We start from the raw sequence: 19,419 nt of genomic DNA, 5'->3' as shown, positions 1-19,419 counted from the left end.
AGAGAGAGAGGGAGAGAGAGAGAGAGAGAGAGAGAGAGAGAGAGAGAGAGAGAGAGAGAGAGAGAGAGAGAGAGAGAGAGAGAGAGAGAGAGAGAGAGAGAGACAGAGACAGAGAGACAGAGACAGAGACAGAGAGAGAGAGAGAGAGAGAGAGAGAGAGAGAGAGAGAGAGAGAGAGAGAGAGAGAGAGATATGGGATGAATGAAAAAGATGAAAATATGAATACGATGAAAGGAAAAATAGGATGAAAGGAAAGAATAACTGAAGAAACTTACGGGCTCACCATAGCCCGTGCTACATGGACACTTCTTTCCGAGTAACTAAATCTAAAACAACAACAACAACAGAATAATTGAACAACTAATAAAAAGAGAAAAGGCAAGAACAAAGAGTAAAGGAAATACAAGAACTAAAGGAATGGGAAAAGGAAGACTAGGAAAAGAGCAATCCGGCTTCCAGTACCAGCGTCCGGTGCTGGAAGAGGGTCGGGACGCCTCCTCCGGCTTCCAGTACCAGCGTCCGGTGCTGGAAGAGGGTCGGGACGCCTCCTCCGGCTTCCAGTACCAGCGTCCGGTGCTGGAAGAGGGTCGGGACGCCTCCTCCGGCTTCCAGTACCAGCGTCCGGTGCTGGAAGAGGCTCGAGAAGCCTCCTCCGGCTTCCAGTACCAGCGTCCGGTGCTGGAAGAGGCTCGAGAAGCCTCCTCCGGCTTCCAGTATCAGCGTCCGGTGCTGGAAGAGGCTCGAGAAGCCTCCTCCGGCTTCCAGTATCAGCGTCCGGTGCTGGAAGACGCCCGGGACGCCTCCTCCGGCTTCCAGTACCAGCGTCCGGTGCTGGAAGAGGCCCGGGACGCCTCCTCCGGCTTCCAGTGCCAGCGTCCGGTGCTGGAAGAGGCCCGAGACGCCTCCTCCGGCTTCCAGTACCAGCGTCCGGTGCTGGAAGAGGCCCGAGACGCCTCCTCCGGCTTCCAGTACCAGCGTCCGGTGCTGGAAGACGCCCGGGACGCCTCCTCCGGCTTCCAGTACCAGCGTCCGGTGCTGGAAGAGGCCCGAGACGCCTCCTCCGGCTTCCAGTACCAGCGTCCGGTGCTGGAAGAGGCCCGAGACGCCTCCTCCGGCTTCCAGTACCAGCGTCCGGTGCTGGAAGAGACCCGAGACGCCTCCTCCGGCTTCCAGTACCAGCGTCCGGTGCTGGAAGAGGCCCGGGACGCCTCCTCCGGCTTCCAGTACCAGCGTCCGGTGCTGGAAGAGGCCCGAGACGCCTCCTCCGGCTTCCAGTACCAGCGTCCGGTGCTGGAAGACGCCCGGGACGCCTCCTCCGGCTTCCAGTACCAGCGTCCGGTGCTGGAAGAGGCCCGAGACGCCTCCTCCGGCTTCCAGTACCAGCGTCCGGTGCTGGAAGAGACCCGAGACGCCTCCTCCGGCTTCCAGTACCAGCGTCCGGTGCTGGAAGAGGCCCGGGACGCCTCCTCCGGCTTCCAGTACCAGCGTCCGGTGCTGGAAGAGGCCCGAGACGCCTCCTCCGGCTTCCAGTACCAGCGTCCGGTGCTGGAAGAGGCTCGAGACGCCTCCTCCGGCTTCCAGTATCAGCGTCCGGTGCTGGAAGAGGCTCGAGAAGCCTCCTCCGGCTTCCAGTACCAGCGTCCGGTGCTGGAAGAGGCCCGGGACGCCTCCTCCGGCTTCCAGTACCAGCGTCCGGTGCTGGAAGAGGCCCGGGAAGCCTCCTCCGGCCAAAACTTTAAGGTCAGATTCGACAAGGAATTCGAAGATCAGAATAATTAAATTAGAACACAAGGGATACACGACGGACAGTCGACGGGGCACAGAGAGCCAGCCTCACCTCCCCGCAGTACTGGCAGGTAAGCAGAGGCAGGTGAGCACCACCAGGATCGGTCATCACACACACACACACACACCCCTACACGCCGCTTTAACAATCCTCGCATTTATTATTATCTGCTACAGGAGAAGGAAACAAGGTTGTCATGGGCAGGAGATAAAGACGGGGTCACCTGTCACCTGTCACCTGTCACCCAGGTGTAGACACAGCCACGTGTCCAGGCTGCTCCAACACACCAAACAAAACTGTAAACACCCAACAAGGGTAAAGAGCTAAGCCACTAGACTAGAAGCACAAGAGTTATGAAGTTAGAAGAGAGACTGGACGAGACAACTGAAGGGGAGACATGACCACCACATACAAGATTCTTACGAACAAAGCATGGATGGCACACGAACAAGGGCACGCGGGGTGGAAGCTATGTACCCTAATGAGCTACAGAGGGAAATACAGCAAAATGTATAGGCCTAAATACTGAATAACTGGCCTACAGTACACAGTGGATACAGCTTCCATCCCAACGTTTAGTGTGGGGAGCCGGTCGGCCGAGCGGACAGCACGCTGGACTTGTGATCCTGTGGTCCTGGGTTCGATCCCAGGCGCCGGCGAGAAACATTAGGCAGAGTTTCTTTCACCCTATGCCCCTGTTACCTAGCAGTAAAATAGGTACCTGGGTGTTAGTCAGCTGTCACGGGTTGCTTCCTGGGGGTGGAGGCCTGGTCGAGGACCGGGCCGCGGGGACACTAAAGCCCCGAAATCATCTCAAGATAACCTCAAGATAGATAAGAGAGCGCTCTACAGGAAGGGCCAAGGAGCTGAAGCCCAACCCTCCTAAGCCTAACCAGGTGAGCACCACCATTATTTATTCACACCCCATCGACCATTAGCTCCCCTACCCTCCCCCCATCACCCCATCACCCCCACCCATCAATAGTTACCCCCCATTTCCCATCGACCGCTCCCCCCCCCTCCCACCCTTGGGACAACAGCTGTTACACAATCCATGTTCCGTGTCCCTTCCCAGGCGTGCCCCCCCCCCACACGCCCCTCTATTCCCCTCCCTGCTGCTATCAGGCAACGGGGCATGACGGCTGAGTGAACAGCGCTTCGGGTTCGTAGTCTTGAGGTTCCGGGTTCGATCCCCGGTGGAGGCGGGGCAGACAAATAGGCAGAGTTTCTTTCACCCTGATGTAAATGTAAATGCAAATGCAAAGTTATGGAAATGGGACTAGGTGATAGGAGACCAAAGGGACAGTACACAATGAAGGGGAACAGCCTACCTGTAACGACGCGTGAAAGAGACCTGGGTGTGGACGTAACACCTAATCTCCTGAGGCACATATAAATAGGATAACGACAGCTGCATACTCTACACTGGCAAAAGTTAGAACGTCATTTAGAAACCTAAGTAAGGAGGCATTTAGGGCGCTTTACACTGCCTACGTAAGGCCAGTCTTAGAGTATGCCGCCTCATCATGGAGTCCCCATCTGAAGAAGCATATAATGAAACTGGAAAAGGTTCAGAGGTTTGCAACGAGACTCGTCCCAGAGTTACGAGGGATGGGGTATGAGGAGCGCCTGAGGGAACTGTGCCTTACGACACTAGAAAAAAGAAGGGAGAGGGGGGGACATGATAGGAACGTATAAAATACTCAGGGGGGATTGACAGAGTGGACAGAGACGAAATGTTCACACGGAATAGTAACAGAACGAGAGGACATGGATGGAAGCTTGAAACTCAGATGAGTCACAGATATGTTAGGAAGTTTTCTTTTAGCGTGAAAGTAGTGGGAAAATGGAATGCACTTCAGGAACAGGTTGTGGAAGCAAATACTATTCATAATTTTAAAACCAGGTATGATAGGGAAATAGGACAGGAGTCATTGCTGTAAACAACCGATGCTCGAAAGGCGGGATCCAAGAGTCAATGCTCGATCCTGCAGACACATCTAGGTGAGTACAACTAGGTGAGTACACACACACACACACACACACACACACACACACACACACACACACACACACACACACCACACACACACACACACACACACACACACACACACACACACACCACACACACACACACACACACACACACACACACACCACACACACACACACACCACACACACACACACACACACACACACACAACACAACACAACACAACACACACCCACACACACACACACACACACACACACACACACACACACACACACACACACACACGACACACACACACCACACACACACACACACACACACACACCACACACACACACACACACACACACACACACACGACACACACACACACACACACACACACCACACACACACACACACACACCACACACACACACACACACACACACACACACACACACACACCACACACACACACACACACACACACACACACACACACACACACACCACACACACACACACACACACACACCACACACACACACACACACACATACACACACACACACACACACACCACACACACACACACACACACACACACACACACACACACCACACACACACACACACACACATACACACACACACACACACACACACACACACACACACACACACACACACCACACACACCACACACACACACACACACACACACACACCACACACACACACACACACACACACACACACACACACCACACACACACACACACTCACACACACACACACACACACACACACACACACACACACACACACCACACACACACACACACACACACACACACACACACACACACACACACACACACACACAACCATGCAGGTCACAACATAATGGACCAAGGCCGTTACTAAGGAACAACAAAATGATGTTCGGTGGGTGTGGATTTTAGAAGCCTAGACAGTCAGCGTGACTTCTCGCAACACACACATTATATACCACCATGCAAGGTGCGTGCGTGTGTGGGGGAGGGAGGGTGTTGCATGTGCACAGATGAGGTGGAGGGTAGCAGGTGAGATGAGTTGCAATGATGCTTGTTCCGAAAAATTGCATGACTGGCTTTTAACATCAATTCACAACATTTGAAATGGTGATGTAGGCTGCAGGGCGACTCCATCTGGACATATGTTACTGTTGTCAGGTCTGCACAACTGGGGTTCCCTCTGTGCTGGACACCCAGCTGTAGGCAGCAAGACGCAGGACAACACCAATAATTAGGTCCCGATGGTCCAGGGGGTGCCCAAGGCGGAATTAGGGACTGCCAACAGGAAGTCCCCGGCATGGGGAGCTTGCACAGCTAGAAGACTAGACTAGAAGACTAGAAAATTTGGTCGAGGGCGAGAGTTGGCCAGTGTCCCACTGGCCGGCTCCGTCCACGAATTTGGGATCATGAATCCAATGGAGTTCCTAAGGTATTCTGGTAGTATTTCCTTCACCTGTAGCACTGGTCGAGGATAAGAATGCCGGCAATGGTAACTGTGTCGCCTTGCGAATACCTATCCCCCCCCGAGTCTAACTGGGAGCGTTGCTTGGTCCCACTGGTCACCTTGCAGGGAGAAGGTTTAACACTTTCATGGTTACTGACTTTAGGAATGAGTCATACTCTGTTAATTTTTTACTGTCGAAGGAGGGAGCACACCTTAGGAAATAGGTAAGGCTGGGCAAATTGGTTTATTTGAATTAATAGTATTATATCATATTATAGTATATATATCATATTATATCATAGGTTTGTGAATTGAACACGAATTACTGACTTGATTATCTTAAGTTAGGCTAGGTTATCTTCTTGAGGTTATCTTGAGATGCTTTCGGGGCTTTAGTGTCCCCGCGGCCCGGTCCTCGACCAGGCCTCCACCCGCAGGAAGCAGCCCGTGACAGCTGACTAACTCCCAGGTACCTATTTACTGCTAGGTTAGGTTAGGTTTGACCAAATTTATATTAGTTTTCACCCAAAATGGCTCGTCTGGGTACTCAATATGCACCTGTGACCCTTAGGATGTGTGTGTGTGTGTGTTCCTGTGTTAAATAAACTGTCTTTATCTGCCCTATCAACTCCTCTGAGAATCTTGTATGTGGTGATCATGTTCCTCCTATCTCCTCTGTCTTCTAGTGACGTGAGGTTTAGTTCCCGTAGTCTCTCCTCGTCCCTATAGTCACACACACACATACATATATGTGCGTTTACGTGTAACATGTTTTTTTACGAATCCTTAATCTTGGGCATATAGATAATAGCCTAAATATATTACGGGTGTGCACTAGTGTAGTTTATTATTATTATTATTATTAATTATTATTATTAGTATTATTATTTTCTACCACAGACGTGGCCAGACATTTACAGTGCTAACCAGAATATATACATTTTCTTCTGTCCTCCATGGACAGGGTGAGAGATGTGTTCAACATATAGTTCAGGGATTTGTTGAACAATGAGCCACTGGTTGAGTCATGAGTCCACTGACTCACCACCGTGTCTGTCACCACCTTCCTCATCACATTGTTTCACTCACCGTAATACTCGTGTTATCTGACTCACTATGTCTGGAGATAAGCTGGAGTTGTGGATATTGTGGAGGGGAGGGGAGGGGAGAGAGAGAGAGAGAGAGAGAGAGAGAGAGAGAGAGAGAGAGAGAGAGAGAGAGAGAGAGAGAGAGAGAGAGAGAGAGAGAGAGAGAGAGAGAGAGAGACAGAGAGAGAGACAGAGAGAGAGGAGAGAGAGAGAGAGAGAGAGAGAGAGAGAGAGAGAGAGAGAGAGAGAGAGAGAGAGAGAGAGAGAGAGAGAGAGAGAGAGAGAGAGAGAGACAGAGAGAGAGAGAGAGAGAGAGACAGAGAGAGAGAGACAGAGAGAGAGAGACAGAGAGAGAGAGAGAGAGAGAGAGAGAGAGAGAGAGAGAGAGAGAGAGAGAGAGAGAGAGAGAGAGAGAGAGAGAGAATATAAGAATTTGGCAGAGTTTTCTTTCACCTCATACTATTCATCTCTTCTGGGGCAGCATCCTGGGGATTAATATGACACACACAGGGGGCCTGTGGCTGAGTGGACAGCGCTTAGGACTCGTGATCCTAGGGTCCAGGTTCGATCCCGGCGCCGGCAGAGACACATGGGCAGTTTCTTTCTCCTTGATGCCCCTGTTACCTAGCGGTAAATAGGTACTTAGGAGTTAGACAGCTGTTACGGGCTGCTTCCTCTGTGTGTGTGTGTGTGTGTGTGTGTGTGTGTGTGTGTGTGTGTGTGTGTGTGTGTGTGTGGAAAAAAATTAGTTATGAGTTAGTAACAATTGATTGATTGACAGTTGAGAGGCGGGCCGAAAGAGCAGAGCTCAACCCCCGGAAGCACAACTAGGTGAATACACACACAAACTCACTCACTCACTCACACACACACACACACACACTCACACATACACACACACACACACACACACACACACACACACACACACACACACACACACACACTCACACACACACACACACACACTCACACATACACACACACACACACACACACAAAAAAAAACACACACACACACACACACACACACACACACACACAGTTGAGAGGAGGGACCAAAGAGCCAAAGCTCAACCCCCGCAAGCACAAATAGGTGTGTACACAGTGTAGGAGTAGGGAGCAGGAGACCAGATACAAGGTATCATTTGGGAGATGAAATACTTCAAGAGTCAGAGAGAGAGAAAGACCTGGGGGTTGATATCACGCCAGACCTGTCCCCTGAAGCTCATATCAAGAGGATAACATCAGCGGCATATGCCAGGTTGGCCAACATAAGAACGGCCTTTAGAAACTTGTGTAAGGAATCTTTCAGAACTTTGTATACCGCATATGTCAGACCAATCCTGGAGTATGCGGCTCCAGCATGGAGTCCATATCTAGTCACGCATAAGACTAAACTGGAAAAGGTTCAAAGGTTTACCACCAGACTAGTACCCGAACTGAGGGGCATGAGCTACGAGGAGAGACTACGGGAATTAAACCTCACATCACTGGAAGACGGAAGAGTTAGGGGGACATGATCACCACATACAAGATTCTCAGAGGAATTGATAGGGTAGATAAAGACCGTCTATTTAACACAAAGGCCACAGGCACTAGGGGACTCAGGTGGAAATTGAGTGCCCAAATGAGCCATAGACACGTTAGAAAGAATTTTTTCAGTGTCAGAGTAGTAGACAAATGGAATGCATTAGGAATTGATGTGGTGGAGGCTGACTCCATACACAGCTTCAAGTGTAGATATGATAAAGCCCAGTAGGCTCAGGAACCTGTTGATTGTTGATTTAGTTGATTGACAGTTGAGAGGCGGGACCAAAGAGCCAGAACTCAACCCCTGCAAACACAACTAGGTGAGTACACCTAGTCTTACATATGTGGTATACAAGGTTCTGAATGATGCCTTACACAGGTTCCTGAAGGCAGTTCTGATGTTAGCCAGCCTCGCATATGCCGCAGATGTTATTCTTTTGATGTGGGCTTCAGGAGACAGGTTTGGTGTGTTATCAACTCCTAGATCTTTCTTTCTGTCCGTTTCATGAAGGACTTCATCTCCTATTCTGTATCCTGTGTCTGGTCTCCTGTTTCCACTGCCTAGTTTCATTACCTTATATTTACTCGGGTTGAACTTTAGTAGCTATTTGTTGAACCATTCATTCAGTTTGTCTAGGTCATCTTGTGGCCTCCTACTATCTTCCTCTGTCTTAATCCTCTTCAGCATTTTTGCATTATCAGCAAACACTGAGAGGAACTATTCTATACCCTCTGAGAGTATATACCCTCATTTACATATATCAGAAACAGTATAGGTCCAAGGACTGAACCCTGCGGGACTCCACTGGTGACACCTCGCCAATCTGAGACCTCACCCCTCACACTGACTCGTTGTCTCCTGTTGCTTAGGTACTCCTTTATCCAATGAAGTACCTCCCCTTTCACTCCTACCTGCATCTCCAGCTTGTGCACTAGTCTTTTGTGTGGTACTGTGTCAAAGGCTTTCTGGCAATCCAAAAATATGCAGTCTGCCCAGCCCTCTCTATCTCTATTTAAATTGTGTTGCCTGGTCATAGAATTCAATCAATCCTGTGAGGCAGGACCTGCCATCCCTTAACCCATGTTGACGCTGATGTTACAAAGTTCCTTCGCTCCAGATGGTCCACTACTTTTTTCGCACAATTTTCTCCATCAGCTTGCATGGTATGCAGGTTAGGGACACTGGCCTGTAGTTCAGTGCCTCCTGTTTATCACCCTCCTTGTATATCAGGACTACATCAGCAGTCTTCCAAATTTTTGTCAGTTCCCCTGTTACCAGTGATTTGTTATACACTATGGAGAGTGGCAGGCACAGTGCTTCTGCTCCTTCCTTAAGTATCCATGGTGAGAGCCCATCTGAGCCTATAGCCTTTGTCAGATCCAACTGTGTGTGTGTGTGTGTGTGTGTGTGTGTGTGTGTGTGTGTGTGTGTGTGTGTGTGTGTGTGTGTATGTGTGTGTGTATGTGTGTGTGTATGTGTGTGTGTGTGTGTGTGTGTGTGTGTGTGTGTGTGTGTGTGTGTGTGTGTGTGTGTGTGTGTGTGTGTGTGTGTGTGTGTGTGTGTGTGTGTGTGTGTGTGTGTGTGTGTGTGTGTTAGAGAGAAATATACGTAGTAGATATGACAGGAAAACCAGACTGAGAATCAGTATATTAAACGACCGACGGGTAGAAAGGCGGGGCCCAAGCGCTAACAGCTCGATCCAGACGGCACAAATAGTAAATACACTCCCTTTGTGACAAAAAAGCCAGGGAGGATTAACTGGGAACAAATCCATAACTCTTGGGCCAGGTTAACTCTTCAATAACTGGGGACTAGGGAGTAAAACCCATTTGTGGGTGGTGTTCCAGGGGGGACCTAGTAAGGTTAGGCCTAGTATGAGGTATGTAGGGGGAGGGGGGAGCTCTCAACCTGCTAGCAGGAGTGATACGTCACCTGCTGCACCACCTGCTAGAATTCTGCTAGAATTGACCTACTTAAAATTATCTGTTAGATTAAGGACCTGCCCGAAACTCTGCGCGTACTAGTGGCTTTACAAGATTGTAAATACTATGATTCACTTCTCGCTTACCTCTGTTATCATGGGCCGAGCTTCAGCGCCTGGGCCCCGCCTCGTAAGAGTGGAACAGTCACATAGGCAACCCGTCCTCGACTCAAGTCCATTACATCCAGCGGTCGACCCCACAGACGCATTCATAAATTTTAACATACTGTTCATTCAAAACAGGAATTTTCTTCAATATAAATTAATATTATGCTATATTAGCATATTGTGCATATATAGGCATAGGTTAGGTTAGGTGGTTGGGTTCTGTTGGCGATTATTTGTATTTGTAGTACGTGGGTGAAGCATTTACAGCGTTGTGGTTCGAACAAAATTCGTCAGTGAAGCACTTGTTCCGGAAGTGTTCGAACGAAATGAGTTATGAGTCGTGTGTAAACCGTTTTCATTCATAAACAGGGGGTTTGGCGGGTGCATGGAATCACTTTTGGATCTTTGTTTGGAGGACGGACTGACATAGGAGAGGTGGGAGGGGGCAGTTGTCAGCCCCGGGTCGACAACCTTTCCGTAACACCGAGTGATCGTTATATTCCGCACGCGCGCTTGTTCAAACTTCCCCTTCCGCTAGAGGGGGCGTGGGAAGGGTCGGGGGAAGGGTCGGGGGGCTGGGGAAGGGGGGGGCTAGGGAAGGGTCGGGGGGGGGGCTAGGGAAGGGTCGGGGGGGGGGGGGGGGGGCTGGGGAAGGGTCGGGTGGGGGGGGGGGAGGGGGTAGAGTTTCAAAATTAAACCCCCACACAGCGTTGGCGTCTCGCATCATCATAGCTGCTACACTCTCCTTTGTCCTTCACGTAGGGCTACTACAGCAGACAGCTCTACTACAGCAGACAGCTCTACTACAGCAGACAGCTCTACTACAGCAGACAGCTCTACTACAGCAGGCAGCTCTACTACAGCAGACAGCTCTACTACAGCAGACAGCTCTACTACAGCAGGCAGCTCTACTACAGCAGACAGCTCTACTACAGCAGACAGCTCTACTACAGCAGACAGCTCTACTACAGCAGACAGCTCTACTACAGCAGACAGCTCTACTACAGCAGGCAGCTCTACTACAGCAGACAGCTCTACTACAGCAGACAGCTCTACTACAGCAGACAGCTCTACTACAGCAGACAGCTCTACTACAGCAGACAGCTCTACTACAGCAGACAGCTCTACTACAGCAGACAGCTCTACTACAGCAGACAGCTCTACTACAGCAGACAGCTCTACTACAGCAGACAGCTCTACTACAGCAGACAGCTCTACTACAGCAGACAGCTCTACTACAGCAGACAGCTCTACTACAGCAGACAGCTCTACTACAGCAGACAGCTCTACTACAGCAGACAGCTCTACTACAGCAGACAGCTCTACTACAGCAGACAGCTCTACTACAGCAGACAGCTCTACTACAGCAGACAGCTCTACTACAGCAGACAGCTCTACTACAGCAGGGCCAGCGCTGTAATATTACAGGGAACATCAGAGCGCGTTAAAGGCTTCACTCAGGTTTGAATTTAAAGGTTCCGGCGTAGACTCAGTTGGTGGGGGTGGGGGGGGGTGGGGAGGGGGATAATGCAACGGTTATACATTCCTGCCCCTCAACCTCTCCTTACACTCACTACAACAGTCACTACAACACTACAACAGTCACTACAACACTACAACAGTCACTACAACACTTACAACAGTCACTACAACACTACAACAGTCACTACAACACTTACAACAGTCACTACAACACTACAACAGTCACTACAACAGTCACTACAACACTACAACAGTCACTACACACTACAACAGTCACTACAACACTACAACAGTCACTAACTACAACAGTCACTACAACCTAATCACTACACACTACAACAGTCACTACAACACTACAACAGTCACTACAACACTACAACAGTCACTACAAACACTTACAACAGTCACTACAACACTACAACAGTCACTACAACACTTACAACAGTCACTACAACACTACAACAGTCAACTACAACACTACAACAGTCACTACAACACTTACAACAGTCACTACAACACTACAACAGTCACTACAACACTTACAACAGTCACTACAACACTTACAACAGTCACTACAACACTTACAACAGTCACTACAACACTACAACAGTCACTACAACACTTACAACAGTCACTACAACACTTACAACAGTCACTACAACACTACAACAGTCACTACAACACTACAACAGTCACTACAACACTACAACAGTCACTACAACACTTACCAACAGTCACTACAACACTACAACAGTCACTACAACACTACAACAGTCACTACAACACGACAACGTCACTACAACACTTACAACAGTCACTACAACACTACAACAGTCACTACAACACTACAACAGTCACTAAACACTACAACAGTCACTACAACACTACAACAGTCACTACAACACTAAAACAGTCACTACAACCTACAACAGTCACTACAACACTTACAACAGTCACTACAACACTTACAACAGTCACTACACAACTACAACAGTCACTACAACACTACAACAGTCCACTACAACACTACAACAGTCACTACAACACTACAACAGTCACTACAACACTACAACAGTCACTACAACACTTACAACAGTCACTACAACACTACAACAGTCACTACAACACTACAACAGTCACTACAACACTACAAACAGTCACTACAACACTTACAACAGTCACTACAACACTTACAACAGTCACTACAACACTACAACAGTCACTACAACACTACAACAGTCACTACAACACTACAACAGTCACTACAACACTACAACAGTCACTACAACAGCCTACAACAGTCCTACAACAGTCACTACAACACTACAACAGTCACTACAACATACAACAGTCACTACAACAGTCACTACAACACTACAACAGTCACTACAACACTTACAACAGTCACTACAACACTTACAACAGTCACTACAACACTTACAACAGTCACTACAACACTACAACAGTCACTACAACACTACAACAGTCACTACAACACTACAACAGTCACTACAACACTACAACAGTCACTACAACACTACAACAGTCACTACAACACTTACAACAGTCACTACAACACTTACAACAGTCACTACAACACTACAACAGTCACTACAACACTACAACAGTCACTACAACACTACAACAGTCACTACAACACTACAACAGTCACTACAACACTACAACAGTCACTACAACACTTACAACAGTCACTACAACACTACAACAGTCACTACAACACTACAACAGTCACTACAACACTACAACAGTCACTACAACAGTCACTACAACACTACAACACTTACAACAGTCACTACAACACTACAACAGTCACTACAACAGTCACTACAACAGTCACTACAACACTTACAACAGTCACTACAACACTTACAAACAGGTCACTACATACACTACGAACAGTCCACTACACAAAACAGGTCACTACAACCACTTACAATACAGTCACTACAACACTACAACAGTCACTACAACAGCTACTACAACATCACTACAACTACACGTACACTACAACAGTACATACAGTCACTTACAACAGTCACTACACTACACTACAACAGTCCACTTACAACACTACAACAGTCCACTACACTAACACTCAACACGTCACTACACACACGTTACAACAGTCACACGACCTACAACACTTACAACGAGTCACATACAACACTACAACAGCACCTACAACAGTCTACTACACAGTCATTACAACACTACAACAGTCATCTACAACACTACACAGTCACTACAACAGTCACTACAACACGTCAACAGTCCTACAACACTACACAGTCACTACAACACTACAACAGTCACTACAACACTACAACAGTCACTACAACACTACAACAGTCACTACAACACTACAACAGTCACTACAACACTACAACAGTCACTACAACACTTACAACAGTCACTACAACACTTACAACAGTCACTACAACACTACAACAGTCACTACAACACTACAACAGTCACTACAACACTACAACAGTCACTACAACACTACAACAGTCACTACAACACTACAACAGTCACTACAACACTTACAACAGTCACTACAACACTACAACAGTCACTACAACACTACAACAGTCACTACAACACTACAACAGTCACTACAACACTTACAACAGTCACTACAACACTTACAACAGTCACTACAACACTACAACAGTCACTACAACAGTCACTACAACAGTCACTACAACACTTACAACAGTCACTACAACACTACAACAGTCACTACAACACTACAACAGTCACTACAACACTACAACAGTCACTACAACACTTACAACAGTCACTACAACACTACAACAGTCACTACAACACTACAACAGTCACTACAACACTTACAACAGTCACTACAACACTTACAACAGTCACTACAACACTACAACAGTCACTACAACACTACAACAGTCACTACAACACTACAACAGTCACTACAACACTACAACAGTCACTACAACACTACAACAGTCACTACAACACTTACAACAGTCACTACAACACTTACAACAGTCACTACAACACTACAACAGTCACTACAACACTACAACAGTCACTACAACACTACAACAGTCACTACAACACTACAACAGTCACTACAACAGTCACTACAACACTTACAACAGTCACTACAACACTACAACAGTCACTACAACACTACAACAGTCACTACAACACTACAACAGTCACTACAACACTTACAACAGTCACTACAACACTACAACAGTCACTACAACACTTACAACAGTCACTACAACACTACAACAGTCACTACAACACTACAACAGTCACTACAACACTACAACAGTCACTACAACACTTACAACAGTCACTACAACACTTACAACAGTCACTACAACACTACAACAGTCACTACAACACTACAACAGTCACTACAACACTACAACAGTCACTACAACACTACAACAGTCACTACAACAGTCACTACAACACTTACAACAGTCACTACAACACTACAACAGTCACTACAACACTACAACAGTCACTACAACACTACAACAGTCACTACAACACTTACAACAGTCACTACAACACTACAACAGTCACTACAACACTTACAACAGTCACTACAACACTACAACAGTCACTACAACACTACAACAGTCACTACAACACTACAACAGTCACTACAACACTACAACAGTCACTACAACACTACAACAGTCACTACAACACTACAACAGTCACTACAACAGTCACTACAACACTACAACAGTCACTACAACACTACAACAGTCACTACAACACTACAACAGTCACTACAACACTACAACAGTCACTACAACACTACAACAGTCACTACAACACTACAACAGTCACTACAACACTACAACAGTCACTACAACACTACAACAGTCACTACAACAGTCACTACAACACTACAACACTACAACAGTCACTACAACACTACAACACTACAACAGTCACTACAACAGTCACTACAACACTACAACAGTCACTACAACACTACAACAGTCACTACAACACTACAACAGTCACTACAACACTACAACAGTCACTACAACACTACAACAGTCACTACAACACTACAACAGTCACTACAACACTACAACAGTCACTACAACAGTCACTACAACACTACAACACTACAACAGTCACTACAACACTACAACACTACAACAGTCACTACAACAGTCACTACAACACTACAACAGTCACTACAACACTACAACAGTCACTACAACACTACAACAGTCACTACAACACTACAACAGTCACTACAACACTACAACAGTCACTACAACACTACAACAGTCACTACAACAGTCACTACAACACTACAACAGTCACTACAACAGTCACTACAACACTACAACAGTCACTACAACAGTCACTACAACACTACAACAGTCACTACAACAGTCACTACAACACTACAACAGTCACTACAACACTACAACAGTCACTACAACACTACAACAGTCACTACAACACTACAACAGTCACTACAACACTACAACAGTCACTACAACACTACAACAGTCACTACAACACTACAACAGTCACTACAACACTACAACAGTCACTACAACAGTCACTACAACACTACAACAGTCACTACAACACTACAACAGTCACTACAACACTACAACAGTCACTACAACAGTCACTACAACACTACAACAGTCACTACAACACTACAACAGTCACTACAACAGTCACTACAACACTACAACAGTCACTACAACACTACAACAGTCACTACAACAGTCACTACAACACTACAACAGTCACTACAACACTACAACAGTCACTACAACACTACAACAGTCACTACAACACTACAACAGTCACTACAACACTACAACAGTCACTACAACAGTCACTACAACACTACAACAGTCACTACAACAGTCACTACAACACTACAACAGTCACTACAACAGTCACTACAACACTACAACAGTCACTACAACACTACAACAGTCACTACAACACTACAACAGTCACTACAACAGTCACTACAACACTACAACAGTCACTACAACACTACAACAGTCACTACAACACTTACAAAGAAGCAAACGCCTAACCACCAACCGGTGACCTCTGGCACCTTTGTTGCGTCACCGCCTGCGTCACCACCCTGCGTCACCAGACGCAACACACTCCTCTCCGCCTGCGTCACCGCCTGCGTCACCGCCTGCGTCACCGCCTGCGTCACCACAACCACCCTCCAACAACCAACATGGCGGCCGTAACAACCCGCAAAAGCCTCCTTGACAACCCTGGAGAGACCGTAAGGGAGGGAGGGGCGGGGGGGAGGGAGGCGAGTTTGAAGTTAAATGCCTAGCGTAGTGCGTAAGGGAGGGGGGGGTGGGGGCAACAGTGGGGGGTGGGGGAGCCTAACCATTTAACAAGGTGGGGGGGGGGGAGGCACAAGGGTTAGCGGCAGTTGGGAAGGTTGATAGGGTAAATTACTGGCAGGTACAGGGTGAGGTAGGAGGCAGGTACAGGGTGAGCCAGGAGGCAGGTACAGGGTGAGGTAGGAGGCAGGTACAGGGTGAGGTAGGAGGCAGGTACAGGGTGAGGTAGGAGGCAGGTACAGGGTGAGGTAGGAGGCAGGTACAGGGTGAGGTAGAAGGCAGGTACAGGGTGAGCCAGGAGGCAGGTACAGGGTGAGGAAGGAGGCAGGTACAGGGTGAGGTAGGAGGCAGGTACAGGGTGAGGTAGGAGGCAGGTACAGGGTGAGCCAGGAGGCAGGTACAGGGTGAGGTAGGAGGCAGGTACAGGGTGAGGTAGGAGGCAGGTACAGGGTGAGCCAGGAGGCATGTACAGGGTGAGGTAGGAGGCAGGTACAGGGTGAGGTAGGAGGCAGGTACAGGGTGAGCCAGGAGGCAGGTACAGGGTGAGGTAGGAGGCAGGTACAGGGTGAGCCAGGAGGCAGGTACAGGGTGAGGTAGGAGGCAGGTACAGGGTGAGCCAGGAGGCAGGTACAGGGTGAGGTAGGAGGCAGGTACAGGGTGAGGTAGGAGGCAGGTACAGGGTGCGGTAGGAGGCAGGTACAGGGTGAGGTAGGAGGCAGGTACAGGGTGAGCCAGGAGGCAGGTACAGGGCGAGGTAGGAGGCAGGTACAGGGTGAGCCAGGAGGCAGGTACAGGGTGAGGTAGGAGGCAGGTACAGGGTGAGCCAGGAGGCAGGTACAGGGTGAGGTAGGAGGCAGGTACAGGGTGAGGTAGGAGGCAGGTACAGGGTGCGGTAGGAGGCAGGTACAGGGTGAGGTAGGAGGCAGGTACAGGGTGAGCCAGGAGGCAGGTACAGGGTGAGGTAGGAGGCAGGTACAGGGTGAGGTAGGAGGCAGGTACAGGGTGAGGTAGGAGGCAGGTACAGGGTGAGGTAGGAGGCAGGTACAGGGTGCGGTACGAGGCAGGTACAGGGTGAGCCAGGAGGCAGGTACAGGGTGAGGTAGGAGGCAGGTACAGGGTGAGGTAGGAGGCAGGTACAGGGTGAGGTAGGAGGCAGGTACAGGGTGAGGTAGGAGGCAGGTACAGGGTGAGGTAGGAGGCAGGTACAGGGTGAGATAGGAGGCAGGTACAGGGTGAGCCAGGAGGCAGGTACAGGGTGAGGTAGGAGGCAGGTACAGGGTGAGGTAGGAGGCAGGTACAGGGTGAGGTAGGAGGCAGGTACAGGGTGAGGTAGGAGGCAGGTACAGGGTGAGGTAGGAGGCAGGTACAGGGTGAGGTAGGAGGCAGGTACAGGGTGAGGTAGGAGGCAGGTACAGGGTGAGCCAGGAGGCAGGTACAGGGTGAGCCAGGAGGCAGATACAGGGTGAGGTAGGAGGCAGGTACTGGGTGAGGTAGGAGGCAGGTACAGGGTGAGCCAGGAGGCAGATACAGGGTGAGGTAGGAGGCAGGTACTGGGTGAGGTAGGAGGCAGATACAGGGTGAGGTAGGAGGCAGGTACAGGGTGAGCCAGGAGGCAGGTACAGGGTGAGGTAGGAGGCAGGTACAGGGTGAGGTAGGAGGCAGGTACAGGGTGAGCCAGGAGGCAGGTACAGGGTGAGCCAGGAGGCAGGTACAGGGTGAGGTAGGAGGCAGGTACAGGGTGAGCCAGGAGGCAGGTACAGGGTGAGGTAGGAGGCAGGTACAGGGTGAGCCAGGAGGCAGGTACAGGGTGAGGTAGGAGGCAGGTACAGGGTGAGGTAGGAGGCAGGTACAGGGTGAGCCAGGAGGCAGGTACAGGGTGAGCCAGGAGGCAGGTACAGGGTGAGGTAGGAGGCAGGTACAGGGTGAGCCAGGAGGCAGGTACAGGGTGAGCCAGGAGGCAGGTACAGGGTGAGGTAGGAGGCAGGTACAGGGTGAGCCAGGAGGCAGGTACAGGGTGAGGTAGGAGGCAGGTACAGGGTGAGGTAGGAGGCAGGTACAGGGTGAGGTAGGAGGCAGGTACAGGGTGAGCCAGGAGGCAGGTACAGGGTGAGCCAGGAGGCAGGTACAGGGTGAGGTAGGAGGCAGGTACAGGGTGAGCCAGGAGGCAGGTACAGGGTGAGGTAGGAGGCAGGTACAGGGTAAGGTAGGAGGCAGGTACAGGGTGAGGTAGGAGGCAGGTACAGGGTGAGGTAGGAGGCAGGTACAGGGTGAGCCAGGAGGCAGGTACAGGGTGAGCCAGGAGGCAGGTACAGGGTGAGCCAGGAGGCAGGTACAGGGTGAGCCAGGAGGCAGGTACAGGGTGAGCCAGGAGGCAGGTACAGGGTGAGCCAGGAGGCAGGTACAGGGTGAGGTAGGAGGCAGGTACAGGGTGAGCCAGGAGGCAGGTACAGGGTGAGCCAGGAGGCAGGTACAGGGTGAGCCAGGAGGCAGGTACAGGGTGAGCCAGGAGGCAGGTACAGGGTGAGCCAGGAGGCAGGTACAGGGTGAGCCAGGAGGCAGGTACAGGGTGAGGTAGG

At 49.4% G+C, this 19,419-nt stretch overlaps 1 protein-coding gene across 1 annotated transcript; it reads left to right on the top strand.

Moving 5' to 3' along the window:
• The first annotated feature begins 417 nt into the window (after positions 1-417).
• On the top strand, positions 418-1,779 carry LOC138369079 (A-kinase anchor protein 5-like). The gene has a single exon (XM_069332011.1). The coding sequence runs from the start codon at positions 418-420 to the stop codon at positions 1,777-1,779; it is 1,362 nt and encodes a 453-aa protein (XP_069188112.1).
• The last annotated feature ends 17,640 nt before the right edge of the window (positions 1,780-19,419 follow it).

The sequence above is a fragment of the Procambarus clarkii genome, chromosome 27 (genome assembly GCF_040958095.1).
Source record: "Procambarus clarkii isolate CNS0578487 chromosome 27, FALCON_Pclarkii_2.0, whole genome shotgun sequence".
Taxonomy (NCBI): Eukaryota; Metazoa; Arthropoda; class Malacostraca; order Decapoda; family Cambaridae; genus Procambarus; species Procambarus clarkii.
Note: the sequence above shows the minus strand (reverse complement) of the source record. Positions and strands in the feature narration are given on the sequence as shown.